Source organism: Anomalospiza imberbis, chromosome 21 (assembly GCF_031753505.1).
Source record: "Anomalospiza imberbis isolate Cuckoo-Finch-1a 21T00152 chromosome 21, ASM3175350v1, whole genome shotgun sequence".
NCBI classification, from domain to species: Eukaryota; Metazoa; Chordata; class Aves; order Passeriformes; family Viduidae; genus Anomalospiza; species Anomalospiza imberbis.
The window spans coordinates 3,281,729-3,296,695 of record NC_089701.1 but is presented as its reverse complement, the minus strand read 5'-3'; the positions used below and the strand labels follow the sequence as shown (position 1 = coordinate 3,296,695).

Genomic DNA, 14,967 nt, shown 5'->3' with positions numbered 1-14,967 from the left:
AAGCGGCGTTGGTTTTGCTGGTCGGGGGCGGCGCAGCTTTGGTGTTTTGGGCTGCCAGCTGCACACTGGTGGTGAGCACCAGCCCAGGCCCCGATGGATCAATTAAAGCCCATTATGCCAAGTGAATGACTGTAATTATCTCAAATCTGGATTAATGTGCACGCACAGCACCGTAATATAATCCGCCTGCCTGGTGCTTTGTGGGCCGTTGTTCCTGAGAGCCAGGCAGAGGCAAGGAACTGCAATTCATGGCTGTCTTCCTCCTCCTCCTCTCACCTCCTGCTGCTGGCTCAGACCCGAGCACAGAGCTTGGCCCATCCTGTAGGATCTCTAAAAGCCATGTGGGCTGATTGTGGGAGCAGAAGGCGATGGGGAGGTGCTGTCCCTCCTGCCAATCCCCCAAATCAGCAGAGCAGGGCTGGATGCAGCACATCCTGCACCTCCAGGACTCGTTAACAAACGAGCAACACGTTTTAGCCCATGGATCTCAAAGGCAGTGCCTGGGAGAGCTGCTGGGCTGCTCTGCTCTTGGCCTTTAGGATTTGGCTCATCCCAGATCTGCTGGGAAGCTGAGGGTTGGGAGCTCCTGTTTCCCAGAGCACTCAGCATTCTTTTGGCTGCTTCTTGCCCTGCCTGCTTTGCAGAGGGATATTCTAGGGCTCAAGGGAGCAGGTTCCACAGAGGTGGAGAGCTTGGTCCAGGTCTGAGCCCCATCCACTCTCCACATCCCTGGAGCCCAGCGTGGGGATGTCCCCAGGTGTTGGGGACAGTGGTTGGGATGAACTGGGGCAGTGCCTGATCTGGGTTCTGGTGGGCTCAGCACGTGCCACATGTGTGGCTCATTACTGGGATGTCCTGGGGGATCTCCAGGGTGAGCAGAAGCTTCTCCTCTTTCTGCTGGAATGAGCCTAAAGCTTCCGAGCTCCCTGCTCATCTTGCTGGATCCTGCTTGGATTTTCATAGCTCAGAGCCCAGAACCCCCTCAAGGGCAATCAGATCACTTCCAATTTGCCCGTAAGCCCATAAAACTGCAATTGAATGTAATTAAAAGGCCATAATGAGCTCCAGCAACCTGTGGGACCACTGTGCTTGAGCTCTCACCATGCTCTTTTCGGGAACTGGGATGGAGCCAGCGAGGCTGCCAAGGTCAGCGGCTGCAGGGAGGATGAGGAGCTCCCTGGGCAGGATGGGCAGACTTTGGGAAGTGCCTGGGTGCCACCATCACCATGTCCCCATGATGGTGATGCCCATCAGGAAAGAATCCCTGAGAGCAGCCCTCTGTTTTCGTGGAGCAGAGGGAGCTCTGCTGGCATCATTTCCTGCTAGTTTGGCTTCACTGATGCAGTTTGGAAGCTGGAGAGGGGCAAGCAGGTCCAGTCACCTCCCCATGGCCTGCTCCAGGCTGTGCTTGGGGAAGGGGGACAGGGGACAATTGCAGCAGTGGTGGCTGAGCCCTTGTCCCTTGGCAGTGGGGTCCCCCAAACCTCCCTTTTAGGGTGCATGAGGACACCCAAGAATTTGGAGAGATGTAACCCCAAGCAGGGCTTGCCTGGGAAATCCCAACTCTGCCAGATTTGGGGCAGACAGCTGGGTCGGGAGCATCAGCCCCCTGCCCCACACCCCAAAAACGCCAGGAGGGGACAGCCCTGCTCTGAGCTGCCTTTACAAAGGGCTCTGAAGAGCTGCCACGTCGAGCTCTTCATCAGCCACCCCCTGGCAGCCCAGGAGCCCTGGCAGCAGCACTACACTGCCCCTATTATGGGCTGGCTCTGCAGCGGGTTCCCAGCCAGTAAATTAGGGGCACTCTGACTGCAGAACAGAGAGCATTGTGAGAGCGGGGCCAGCGCCGGCCCTTGAGGGATGAAATAGGAGCCTGTAATTTCTCAGCACTGTTGTGACATCTTTGCACAAGCGTGTGATTGAGTCACATTTGCTTTATCAGCAGAATCCTTGTTTGCCTGGGTGCACCCTCCCCCCTCCACCCAGCGCTGCCAGGGTGGGGGAGAGCTGCCTGCTCCCCTCCCCCTGGGCTTCCCTGCTCTCCTCACACTTCCCATATGTCCTGCTCCTCAGCCTTCCTGCTTTTCCCTTCTCTGCCTGCCCCTGGAGGCTGCCCTGTCTGCCTGGGACATGGCTGGGGGTGCTCCGTGAGGTGGGGAGATGGTTTGGGGTGGGTCCATGTGGTGTTTGCTCCAGTGACAGGCAGCTCACAGGGACAGCAGCTTCTGGAAAATTCCCCTTTTCAATCCTTTCACCCTTGGAGCTGGGGTAGCCCCTGCAGGCTTCCAGCTGTGCTACTGCTCCGGGAGCAGGGTGTGATTTTAGCGGGCTCCTGAGAGGGTGGGATGGGGTTTTTAAGGGAAAAAAAATCCAAAATAAGCCCCTGTGCTGATGCTGAGCACACCTGGTCAGCCTTGGCATAGGGTCTGTGTGCCCCCTCCTCCATGGCAGCTCTGAAGCGTCAGGAGCAGCTATCCCATTTTCAGTGTGGATCCTGTGGTGGGGGGTCTCCAGACCCCTGGGCACCCAGGGTCCAGCAGGTGATGGGGTGAGTTAGGGGTGAGTGTCTCCCAAAAGCGGTGCTTTGAGCCAGATTGCCAAAAAGTGGGGTTTTCTCCAGAGGAGAAAATAAAACAGGATCGAGAGGAAGAACGGGTGTTGGAGCTGCAGGGACAGAGGTGACCCAGCTGTGGGTCAGGGATGCTGCTGCAAGGTTTGGGGTGGGTCCCACTTTGGAGAGCCCCCGTGGCTCAGCAGTGGGATGCTTTTGCACTTCCCCTTCTCCTTGTAGGAAGAGAGCAGAGGTTTCCTGGGTGATAAGCAGGAATTCTGGCTGGGGAGGGAGAGGCTGGCCTGCAGAGTGCAGTGGAAAAGCTGCTCGTGGGTGCCGTGAGCTCACGCCAGGGTGAGCTGCAGGTGAAGTGCTGGCAGGAGGCAACACCAATGCCTGGCAGCACGCAGAGGGATGCTGTGGAATCCCTCCAGCTAAGGAAAAGCCCTGCTGCTGCTGCTGCACTGAAACCCCAAAAAGCACCTCTGCTGCTGGCTGGGTTCAGCAGAGGTGCTGCGGGAAGCTTTCGGGGAGAGTGTGGAGCCAGAGGTGAGAAGCTCTGTGGCTTTGAGGTTTTAGTTTGGTCAGAGTGAAACCTGCTGGGAGGAGGAACCCACCCAGTGCAGACTGCAGCTGAAACTGAGTTTCTCACTGTCCTCGAGCAGCTTGAACCACCACAGAATCACCTGGGGAAGATTCTGAGTGTGGCTGGAGAAAGTCTCCCAAATCTCAGAGCAGATTCCCAAAGAGAAAATGCACGTGGTGATTTTGAAATGCCTGCAGCAAGACAGATTTCTGTGTGCTGCCCCATGTGCAGGGCTTGGTGGGTCTCAGAGGGATGTTCTCAGGTTTGTCTTTGTACTCGAGTCCAGAAATAGAAAAAGCAATTCCAATTACTTTTTGCTGAGATCAGAGCTACTCAACAACCATGCTGCATTCCCATGGTCCTACATCCCTTTGCCTGTAGCTGTGGAAAAGATACTCAGAAGGGATTTATGGACAGAACATGGCTGCATCTTCTGACAGCTTGGGATCCATTCCCAGGGATTCCCTGTGTGCTCAGAACCCAGGTGGTTTGAGAGGATCAGCTGCCTGTCCTCAATGGGCAAACTGCTTTAAATGCAGCTTAATTTGCTTGGATTTGCCACAGGGTACTACTTATTTCTTGGACCCGTGGATGAGTTTTTGGGATAAGAAGCACACTGCACACTCAGGTCATCCCCCTGAGCGTGCCCAAGTCAGGCACTGCTGGGTCCATCTCAGCTCTTGCTCCATCCTCCCTTCAGTTCTCAGCTGTGCTACTATAAACTGAGAGCAAACTTACTCAAGATTGTAGGCCAGGGGCTATTTAAATTCATCCCCGAGTTTGTGATCAGGACAAAAGTGAGGACCTGACCTCTTGTGGTCACAGTATTACCATGGCAATTTTCACATGAAAACCACTGTCCTGCCCCAATCCTCTTGTTCTCCTGCTGTTTTTCACTCATCCCCTGGTTTGCTGTGGGGAAGGTGAGAGAAAAGGAAAGGGAAACCTCCATCATTTAAGGTTCCTTGTCTGGAGATTCCCAAACTTTTGAGGAATGAAAGCAAAAGGACATGGATCTGCACTACCAAGTTCATTTTGGTGTAGAGTCACCGAGGAAGGAACGTGGGGCACTGCCTTTACCTGACCCATGTGTATTTGGGGTGAGGATTTGGAACCTGGGCACCCCCAAAGTGATGCTGGAGAGCGGAGGAGGAGGAGGAGGATGTTGGCAGGAGCCTGATCCGTGCTGCTGGTCCAGCCCCCTTCCCAGCGTGGCCCCACAGAGCTCTAACACCAAGGGCTGGCTTAAGGAAGGGAGTGGCAACCCAAATTTAGAATTTCCTCCTGTTCAATACCCAGAGTTGATTCGCTTTCTGATTAAGGAGGAAGAGGTGCTGAGGGAAGAAAAAAGAAAAGCAGAAGCAGGAGGTTGTGAGTGGCTTTCCAAATGTCAGCTGGTGCCAGGGACGGGCTCTTGGGTTGGTCCTGCAGTGACAGCTCCTCGAGCCCTGGGGTGCTGTAACCCCTCTGATGCCAGTGGATTGGCTGTGGGTTGTATCCTAGGTGGGCGGCTCTCCTCAGCTGCAGAAAACCACAGCTCAGGGAGTCTGTGCCTTAAAATATATTTTTTTTTAACTTCCCCTCTCTCTGAGCCACCGAGCTGCTGAGTAAACTCCCAGGATATGCCAGAAAAGGTTTTCCAGCAGAGCTAGGTCACTGTAGTTTTACTGGCAAAGCCTCTTAGGCATAAATGAAGATTATTCTGGTGAAAGCTTATGCTGGTACACTTCATTCCATACACAAATGACCTATCCTGGGAAAAAAAGTGCCTCTGCACATTGGAATTGTTCTGCTCTGGGACATTTTGTGGTCTAGAAATGCTAAAATCACAGCCCTTGGTGATAGTGCTGGATCAGCAGAAGCTGCTTCAGCTGCTGCAGACGTGCCCTGGCCAAGCAGCAGCACTTGGAGTGACACTGGGTGACAAAATGCCACAGGGAAGGGTGGCAAGGGCTGGTGGCATTCCGGGTGTTCCTGGAGGGTCTGACCTGCCCATCTGGGGTGCATTCAGCCGTGGATGTTGGCTGGTCCAAGCTGGAGCTTTGTGCTGAATGCCAAGGGGATGGAAAATAGCAGTGGAGCTGCCCATGGGTGTTGGGTAGAAATGTTTTATGGAGATTTTTTTCCCCTTATTGAAAATGATCGTATTCTTGTTCTAATGATAATATTATTGTTCTAATGATTATTATTATGATTATGATAATGCCAGAAGAGTTCTGTCTGAGGGAAGGGTGATCCAGCAGTTGAGGTGCTACCCTGGATTTTGGAGCTGCCAGGATCTGTTCCCAGCTTTGGCACCAGCTTTTGTCTGGTTTTGGGGCTGCTGCTGCTGCAAACTTCTGTGAGGTGGGAATCCATCCCAAAGAGATCTTGGAAAGGCAGGGATCTGCTGAGGGAAAGGGATGAGCACCAGAAACACAAAACTCAGGCTCCCGTGCTGGGTCTGGTGTCCAGGGGATGATTCCTGGTGTGGGAATCCTTGCAGCCATCCCTTGCACATGGATCATGTGGCCCTGCCCTAAATGTCATATTCCTTGGGAAAAAGAATCCCATCCAAACTCCGTGGCTGGCAGGCTCGTAGTTTGGAGGAAGAAAAAGAGCTTCACTGCAAATTGTCCAGCTGCTGACGATCTCTGGTTTCTGATCTCCCAACTGCCATGGGGCATCTTCGGGGAGAGACAAAGGTCGTTGTGCTAAAACAAAGGACACACACAGAAAATAGCTGCAGTTGAGGGGTGTGACAGAGGGGAAATGCTTTCAGAACTTTTTTTTTTCCTAATTTTTTTTTTTTTTTAATTTAGAAACAGGCACAGAGTTTATTTTGGTCAAGAGATAGTCACACACAGCAGCTTTAAATGGCAGAGCTCCTCAAGGAGAAGGAACAGTCTCACAATGCTTGAGCTGAAAATGCCTTTGGGGAAATGCCTCCTCTGTTTGCTGCAGTCCAAGTAGTTCTCATCAGTTTGGGAATTTATCTGTGTCTATTAAGGATATTTCCTCAATCTAGGCTTTTTTTTCTTTTTTAAATCTGTCTTTTTTGTGGCATTCTTTTTGCAGTCAAGATCCTTTAGGATGCTTGTGATGGGGAAGAGGGCAGACTCCTCATACCCCACTCCTGATGCCCATCTCTCCACCTCAAGTTATATTTTCCCCAAACTCCAGTTTCCTCCAGCCAGGGACTGGCAGCATCTGGGCTGAGTTGTCTCAAGTGGACTGTTGATTTTGCTAAGTTTAAAAACCATATTTGCTTGCTGGATGTAAATGTTTCCCATTGCTGCCGCTCTCCCAGTGGGGTTTTGGAGCTGGGAGTGTTTGGATGAGGAGTGGAAACCTCCCAGTGTCCAAGAAGTTGTTTGGAACTTTTGAGTCCTGATGCTGTGCAGAAGTTCTGGTCTGGTTCAGATTTCCCAGGGTGTGGCTGAGGGGTTTGGGGTGTAAACACCCCCAGATGTGGCCGTGCCTACCCATATCTCCATTCCCACACCATCATCCCTCTCCTCCCCTTGCTGTTTTTCCCTCCCAGTTCCTTGCTGGGTGCTGGGGATCACATTAATGTGGGAGCAGGGTGGGTGAAGGGAGCACATGGGATGTACAGGGAGCTCCTGAGGTGCCCAGGAACTGGGATTTCGGGAGAGGTGCCGGCCCCACACGTGCTTTGCTTGGGCCGGTTGCCAGTGACCCTCCTGTGACCTCTCCTGCCTGAAATATTCCGGATCTTTTCTAAGGAAGGACTGTGCTCTGCTGCCTTCCTTTTGCACGGGTCAAGGGCCCGTTTCCCCTGCATCAGCTGCGTCCTTGGAAGGTGTCCCTCCATCACCCCGTGGGTGTTTGTGGGGTCCTGCTCCAGAACGAGCTCCTGGGTGGCACTGGGGGCTCTGCAGGGCCCTGCTGCTCTCCCAGTCCTTTCCAAACCCCAGCCCCAGAGAGCTGGGGCAGTGCTGTGCCAAACCCCGGCAGCAGCCCCGGAACCCTCCAGGAATTTCCTGGGGCTCCTGTTGTGCCTCCCTCACGTCACTCAGGCACGGGTGACGTGGTGGCCGGCGCTTGGCTTGTGTCAACATCCTGTGAGAGCCCGGCCCGGCCAGGCCCCAGGGACAGGGGTGCTGCTCTGCCATGGCCCAGGGGTGCCTTTGGGGTCAGGGATGGGATGCTGGGGCTTCTGGGGGCAGCAGGAGGACTCTGGAGGCAGTGATGGCATTCTGAGGGTGGCAGTGGGATTCTGAGGGCAGCAACGGGATTCTGAGGGGTGCAGTGGGATTCTGAGGGGTGCAGTGGGATTCTGAGGGGTGCAGTGGGATTCTGAGGGGGGAAGTGGGATTCGGAGGGCAGCAACGGGATTCTGAGGGGTGCAGTGGGATTCTGGGGGCGGCATTGGGATTCTGAGGGCAGCAACGGGATTCTGAGGGTGACAATGGGATTCTGAGGGCAGCAGTGGGATTCTGAGGGCAGCAGTGGGATTCTGAGGGGGCAGTGGGATTCTGGGGGCAACAGTGGGATTCTGGGGGCAACAGTGGAGTGATGGAGACAGTATTGGGACTCTGGATGTAGCAGTGGGTTTCTGGAGGCAGCAGTGGGATTCTGGAGGCAGCAATGGGATTCTGGAGGCAGTGGTGGGATTCTTAGGGTGGCAGTGGGATTCTGGAGGCAGCACTGGGATTCTGGAGGCAGCAGTGGGATTCTGGGGGCAACAGTGGAGTGTTGGAGATAGTAATGGGACTCTGGATGTAGCAGTGGGTTTCTGGAGGCAGCAGTGGGATTCTGGAGGCAGCAATGGGATTCTGGAGGCAGTGGTGGGATTCTGGGGGAGCAAAGGGAGTCTGGGGGCAGCAGTGGGGTTCTGGAGACAGTAATGGGACTCTGGGTGTGGTGATGGGACTCAGGAAGCAGCAAAGGGATTCTGGGGGCAGCAGTGGGATGCTGGGGGCAGCGATGGGATTCTCGAGGCAGCAGTGGGATTCTGGTTGCATAAATGAGACTCTGGATGTGATAATGGGACTCTGGGTGCAGTAATGGGGTTCTGGGTGTAGCAGTGGGATTCTGGAGGCAGCAGCGGGATGCTGGCGCCAGTGATGGGACTGTGGAAGCAGCAGTGGGATGCTGGTTCCACATCTTTGTGAAAGCAGCATCGCTGCCTTGCTGAACCTTCTCTTCCTCCTGCTGGGGTTTCCCCACCAGGATCAGGGATCTCCAGGGAAGGTTGCTGAGGCTGGGCTGCTGTGGCTTCAGTGTTTCCCACTGGGTGACATTCATGTGCCAATTGCTCCAAAATCTTGGGGACACAGCTGATCCTGACGCATGCAGGCGACTGAAGACAGAATTTTCCAGACTTTGCTTCACTTTGGGGTCTGCAGCCAAAGGCAGAGCCACTGTGACCACCCAAGTGGCCTTGCTGGTGTGTCCCTGTCTCTGGATAGCTCTGCTGTGAGCTGGGGGGTCCGGGTGGGTTCTGGGGGGAGCCCTGCCCGTGCTGCCCCCCTCCTTCCCCTCCGCCTTCCGCCCGCCCCTCCCTGGTGGCTGGAGCCAGCCCCTTCCTCGCTGGGGATTGTTTTGCAAGCAGCGTGACAGGATGAGGAGGAAATGTGCCAGGAATGGCTCCATGTCTCCTCTTGGGAGAACTGGAGTCTATTTATAAGCCCCCCTTCCCGCCCCCCTGCTCTGCTCCCCCGGGACAGGCAGACACAGCGTGTCCTGCTGCCTGCAGAGCTGCTCCCGCTCCCCTCGCAGCCAGCACGAGAGTGTTCCAGAATCACCGAGTCATTTAGGTTGGAAAAGAGCTCCGAAATCCTCGAATCCAACCTCTGAACACGCAGCATTCCCTGTGGACGGACACACACCTGACGTGTGTGATGCACAGACTGAGCACACTCCACAGTGTGTGGGTGCTGCTCTCACTGTTCCCCACGCACGCACGACCTGGCCCGGTGAAAAATCCAAAGCATCCTGTAGCAGGAGGGAATCAGCTGGAACAGCAATGCTGAGCCCCTGGCAGAGCTTAGAGCTGTGCCAGCGAGGTGGAGGAGGGCACTGATGCCTGGCTTGAGGTGGAAATGCTCTTAACGAGGTGGATATGCTCTCAGCACGTGCCTCAATGCCTGCATGGATACTCCAGGAGAAGGTGGTTTGGGAAGATGGCGCTGCCCTGGGAATTTTGGGGGAGGAACAGGGGGCTGCAGCTCAGGGCTGTGTCCCACATGGGTGACTCAGCGCCTTTCCTCTCCTCCTTCTCTTCCAGATTTCTCCAACCAAGTGAATTCCACATCCCTGAACTCCCCCACGAGCCGGGGGCCCATGGCCACCCCGTCCTTGCACCCGTCCATCGGGCCGGGCATCGGCTCCTCGCTGGGCTCGCCGGGCCAGCTGCACTCGCCCATCAGCACCCTGAGCTCGCCCATCAATGGCATGGGCCCCCCGTTCTCCGTCATCAGCTCCCCCATGGGCCCACACTCGATGTCTGTCCCCTCCACGCCCAGCCTGGGATTCGGCACCAGCAGCCCACAGGTAAGGGGACGGTGCTGAGGGGGTCACTGCTGCCTGTCTGGGCAAGGAGGAGCCACCCCTGGGGGTTCCTCATCCAGATAGGCGCCAAGGGGAGACAAAAAGCACAAGCACAAGTGGGAAACTAAGCTGGAGGCATTCTGCTCCTTTGGGGGGCTGCTCTGTGTGGGCTGTGAGAGACCAGCACAGCTGGAGCACAGTTGTCCATTACCTCTTGTCCCCAGGATTGGGATGGAAAGGGAGTAGTGACCTTGGTCACCTGGGGGCTGGTGTAGCTGTGGCAGGAGCCAGAGCCACCCTAAGACTGTCTGGGATTCTTCTCCTTCCTGGGAAGCAGCATATCCCCTCCAGGGCCAGCCCATGTTCCCCACAGAATTGTGGAGTTGTTCTGGTTGGAAAAACCCTCTAAGATCATTCAAGTCCACCACAAACCCATGTCCCCAAGTGCCACACCCACACACCTTTAACACTTCAGGGGTGGTGATTGCACCACTTCTCTGACAACTCTTTCCATTAAGAAATTACCCCAAACAGCCAATCTCAACCTCTGCTGGCACAACTCGAGGGCATTTCCCCTTATCCTATCACTTGTACAAGCCCAAGGCTCCTCTGCCCGCTGCCCCTTTCTCCTCACGGGGCAAGAACTGGCCTTCAGTGGCTGAAGATTATGTAAAAACCCCTCCAAGCAGGGTGAGATAAGCTCTTTTTAAAAATAGCCAGATCGGGGTGCTGGCCAGCCCCTGCCACCTGTTGCTGGCTGCTCGCATGGGATATGTTTAGTAAAAGGGCAGATTAAGGAATTGGCTACCACCTGCCACTCGCTGCAGGTTTATTTATTCCAGGCCCTCTCTGGGACTCAAGCACCTGCCAGCACCTTTATTTTTAAATATTGGCCTGATTTATTCCCAGAGATTACAGGGCTTTTTTACTACGTGGGGCTGTGCTGACTGCTATCCCTGGGGACCTGCAGGCAGCTTCTCCAGGATCCAGCATCCCTGTGCTGGTCAGAGAGGAATGAGATTTGCCTCTGGATGAGCTTCTCCCATGCAGGGTTCAGCCTGTGACCCCCTCAGATGTGCAGGGATCTGCTTCCCACTGAGGGACAGCAGCAGGGTGGACACGTCCCTCCCACCCCAGGGCCGGGGAAAGAGGAACTGAAACTGCGCCTGGGAACGGGCAGCCAGAGCGAAATCAGCAGCCCCAGCGCCAAAATGGTGGGGAAGGAGTGGGAAGGGGGATGTGAGGCAACCCTGGGGGGAGCCACAAGCTGGGGAGACGGCGGGGAAGGGGCGATTGTAAGGTGCAGTTTGGGAGTGGCCAGCGGGGGAACCGAAACGAAGCAGAGCTCCAGGGCAGAAGGGGAAGTGAGAGTGTGGTGGGATGGTGCTGGGAGCAAGCTGGCTCCAGCCCTGGTGGCTCCAGCCCTGGTGGCTCCAACCCTGGTGGCTCCAGCCCTTGTTGACTCCAACCCTGGTGGCTCCAGCTCTGATGGCTCCAACCCTGGAGGCTCCAGCCCCGGTGGCTCCAACCCTGGTGGCTCCAGCCTTGATGGCTCCAGCCCTGGTGGCTCCAACCCTGGTGGCTCCAGCCTTGATGGCTCCAACTCTGGTGGCTCCAGCTCTGATGGCTCCAGCCCAGGTGGCTCTAGCCTGCTGGCTCCAGCCCTGATGGCTCTAGTCCTTGTGGCTCCAGTCCTTGTGGCTCCAGCTCTTGGTGGCTCCAACCCTGATGGCTCCAACCCTGGTGGCTCCAACCCTGGTGGCTCCAGTCCAAGTGTCTCCAGCTCTGGTGGCTCCAGTCCTTGTGGCTCCAGCTCTTGGTGGCTCCAGCCCTTGGCTCCAGCCCTTGGAGCACCTGTCCTTTGTTCAGGGACTTGTCTAAAGTGTTTTTCCTCAAGGTGACACTTGGGAAGCCCTCAGCCTAATGGCTCCTGCCATCTGTTCCCTGTCTGGCCACATTAGGTCCCTGTCCCTGCAGCGGGAAGAGGCACCTACCTGGGCCAGCAGAGTGCAGGAGGAGGAGGAGGAGGGGGGCAGCGAGGCCGATGCTCCATGGCGAGCACAGCCCCCTGGCTCGGCCAGCAGAGCGCAGGGTAATGAGGCGTGTGCCCCCATCGCCGGGCAGGGATAGCACTGATGGAAGGTGGTTTGCATCAGATGGCAGATGCCACTTGCCATCAGGCCACGCCTCGTCACCTCCGGAGAGGCAGCAGAGCAGAAGGGCACGCGGTGTACGAGGTCCCCAGGGTGGGTCCCCTCTGTCCCAGCTCCACCGGGATGGGACGGAGCAGCCAGGCTCCCGAAAAAAGGGGGGCTCACCCCACCCCACCTGGTTCTGCAGAGGGGAGGAGGAGCCTGCAGCCCTTGGTGACAGTGCTGGAGGATGCTCCCAGCGCCCTCCCTCCAGCACTGGGAGTCTCCCAGGATCTTGCAGGGTTTGCCAACACAGCCCCAAAATCAAGGCATGTGGCAGGGATCCTGCTACGGGATCCCAGCATCCATGGCAGGGAAATGCTGAGCTGGCCCAGGAATGAGGGGAGCCCACAGTGGCCAGACTGGGGGGCTAGACCCCACAGCTCTGGGATTTAACACTTTGCTTAAACCCTCTTACCTAAAAATGATGGGAAAACAGGGAAAACAGTCAGGAATTTCAGCAGGAGCTGCGAGGGAAGGACTTTCCATGTGCAGCACTGTGTGGAGCAGCCGCCCCAGGCATCGCTGGCAGCAGCTCGGGATGCCCGGGGGCCAGTGGGGAGAGATCAGACATGGGATTAGGCTTTTCCAGACCGTCTGCCTTTGCACAATGCTCTTTGCAAGGGTGCCTGGGGGGACTGGGGAAGGGCTGGGGTGTTTTTTGGGATGGGAGGAGGAGGAATAAAGCTCTGCTTGCCAGAAGGGCCAGGATTCCATGCTGGGTGCGATGAGCTGGAGAGGGAGGGGAAGGAGCCGAGAGGTGCTGGTGTCACTGGGGAAGCAGAGCCCTGGTTCCTCCCCTGTCTGGGCTTAATGCTGAGCTGGAGCCGTGCTGTCCCAGAGCAGAAATGCTGTGCCAAGGCCAGGGGCTGCTGTCCCCTCCTCTGTCCTGCACGTGCTCCCGGGGCAGGCGCCAGGGCGGTGTGGGAACCCTGGAGTGGCTCTGCTGAGGTTTGGGGCCAGTGCTGGGAGAGGAACCGATGACTTTCCTCTCCCCAGCCCGGGGCTGACTCAGCTCTGAGCAGCTGATTCTCTGGGCTGAGTAGGCTTGTGTGACCCCTACCCTCCTGGGTGGGTCTTGCTCTGCCCATCATCACCCCATTGTTTTCGGGGGGCTGCTTGGGTGGGCTCTGTGGGCTGCTGGGGCTGGGGGAAGTGGTGATGAAGGGCTTTATTTTCATCAGACAGCCATGGCCTCTAGGCTCGCTCCCACAGCCAGGATGGTGTGACACGAGCCCTCGCCACCAGCTGCACTTGGGAACTGGCTCCACTTCCCAGAAGGGGCTCTGGGAGGAATTCCTGGGCAGGTCACCCTGATCTGACAACCCCTGCTCCCAGGGGAGCACAGAGATCATGGGGGACTCAAAAAGAGATGCTCCTGCCTGGGGCCTGCTCCTCCCTCCCCTCTCTGCTCTGTCAAACAGCAGCTAAAGCCAGGAGTGCATCCCTGGGTGGCACCAGCTCCCAGCTTCCTTTGATTCATCAGCTGGCACAGACAGGGCGGCAGAGGGAGGCACATCCATCCCATTTCTCCAGGGTGGGTTTACCTGGCTCTCTTGTGTGGCTGCCAGTCATCTGCCTGCCAAATATTCCCCACCAGCCTGGAGACTTGAAAGGCAGAGGAGCGGCTGTGCCGCTCTAACTGACAGATCACAAGCCCTGGGACTTCCTTGAATTAATTTGCGACAAGTGCAATTGCTGAGGATACCTCTTAGAGTAGAGAAAGGCAACAAACCGAGTCTCGGGCCTGTGAATCCATCCTGGGCTGGGATGGTGGCTCTGGGACAGTCCCTGGCAGGCTGATTCCCTTGGGGACACCCCCAGTGATCCCAGCCAGCTGGCCAAGTCCAGCTCCCCCAGACCCTCCTGTACGGGGTGAGCTTGTCCCTTTACTGAGGTGGGTCGATCCTACAGCTCTGTGCCTCGGTTTCTCTTTGCACACACATGTGTAACAGCCCAGTGGGGGATTCAGCCCAGGAACCCTTCACTCCACAGCAGTGCCATGGTGCCAGTGCCAGTTCCACCCAATTCTCGGCCTGTTGGGGGCCAAGGGAAGGAAGGAGAGACATTTGGGAGTTGCAGGGACATGTCCCACCCACTCCAGCTCTGGAATCCAGGCCCTGTTGCAGCTGGGATGTGTTTATTTGCCATGGAGCTTTCCTTTGGAGAGATAATGCTGAAAGGATATCTATAAATTGCAGAGCTAAACAAGAGTGCCCTGGCCTTCATCATCCCTGCAAGGGCTCTCTGCCAGCCAGCAGCTCTCCCACCAGCCACCACTGCAGATCTTCTTGCCTGTGTCCCGTGCTGGTGTGAAGCTGGGCTGGCTGCTGAGCCCTGGCTGTGGGGGCTGTGCTGGGGCAGTGCAGAAGGAACTTGCATTCCAATTAAATAATGGAAAAACATCCTTCCTGGATGGGCAGGGTCAGCCCTGCACAGTGCTTGGGAGGCTGGTCACGTCCTGCGCCTTGTGTCACCCTGCTGCCAGCTCAGAGCCACCCCAGCTCCTGTGCCAGGCCAGATGAGTGTTGTGCCTTTGGGCTGAGGGCTCCTGTGCCCAAGTCCTCTTGGTTCAGCAGTGCTAGTCCCCACTGGAAGCTTGTCCCCTGCTTGTCCTGCCCTATCCTGTGTGTGAGTGACACAGCCCTATGTCCCTGTGTCCTCAGTCTCAGCTGAGCCCTGTGCTTGTCCCTCCACAGCTCAACTCGCCCATGAACTCCGTCACCAGCACAGAAGACATCAAGCCACCCCTGGGGCTCAACGGAGTCCTCAAAGTGCCAGCACATCCCTCAGGAACGATGGCCTCCTTCACCAAGCACATATGTGCCATCTGTGGGGACAGATCTTCGGGTGAGGCTGGCACCTGCCCCGGGAGGGGCTCAGGGCAGCGGGCTCGGGGTGTGGCAGAGTTGGCATTGGCTTCCTGGCTCCTGGCAGCACAGGGAGTGCCAGCAGGAGCTCTCCTTTGGGACAGGACCTGCCCATGCCTCACTGCAGGGGATGAAGAGCCAAGCCAGGAGACCCCAGGTCCCTGTTCAGCAGTGGGGTCACATCCTCACCCTACTGGCAAACATGGCATCAGGGGGTCTCCTCCCTCTTCCCATCCTTTGATCTACACTGGTGCTGCCACATGAAAGGATGCT

The 14,967-nt window shown here is 56.6% G+C and overlaps 1 protein-coding gene across 1 annotated transcript in view; it reads left to right on the top strand.

The window, feature by feature from the left end:
- Positions 1-14,967, top strand: part of RXRA (retinoid X receptor alpha) — a 97,697-nt gene that overhangs the window by 56,698 nt on the left and 26,032 nt on the right. Inside the window, exons 2-3 of the mRNA XM_068211097.1 lie at positions 9,370-9,635; positions 14,524-14,674. Coding sequence (XP_068067198.1) covers positions 9,370-9,635; positions 14,524-14,674 — 417 coding nt within the window. The remainder of the gene's footprint in view (positions 1-9,369; positions 9,636-14,523; positions 14,675-14,967) is intronic.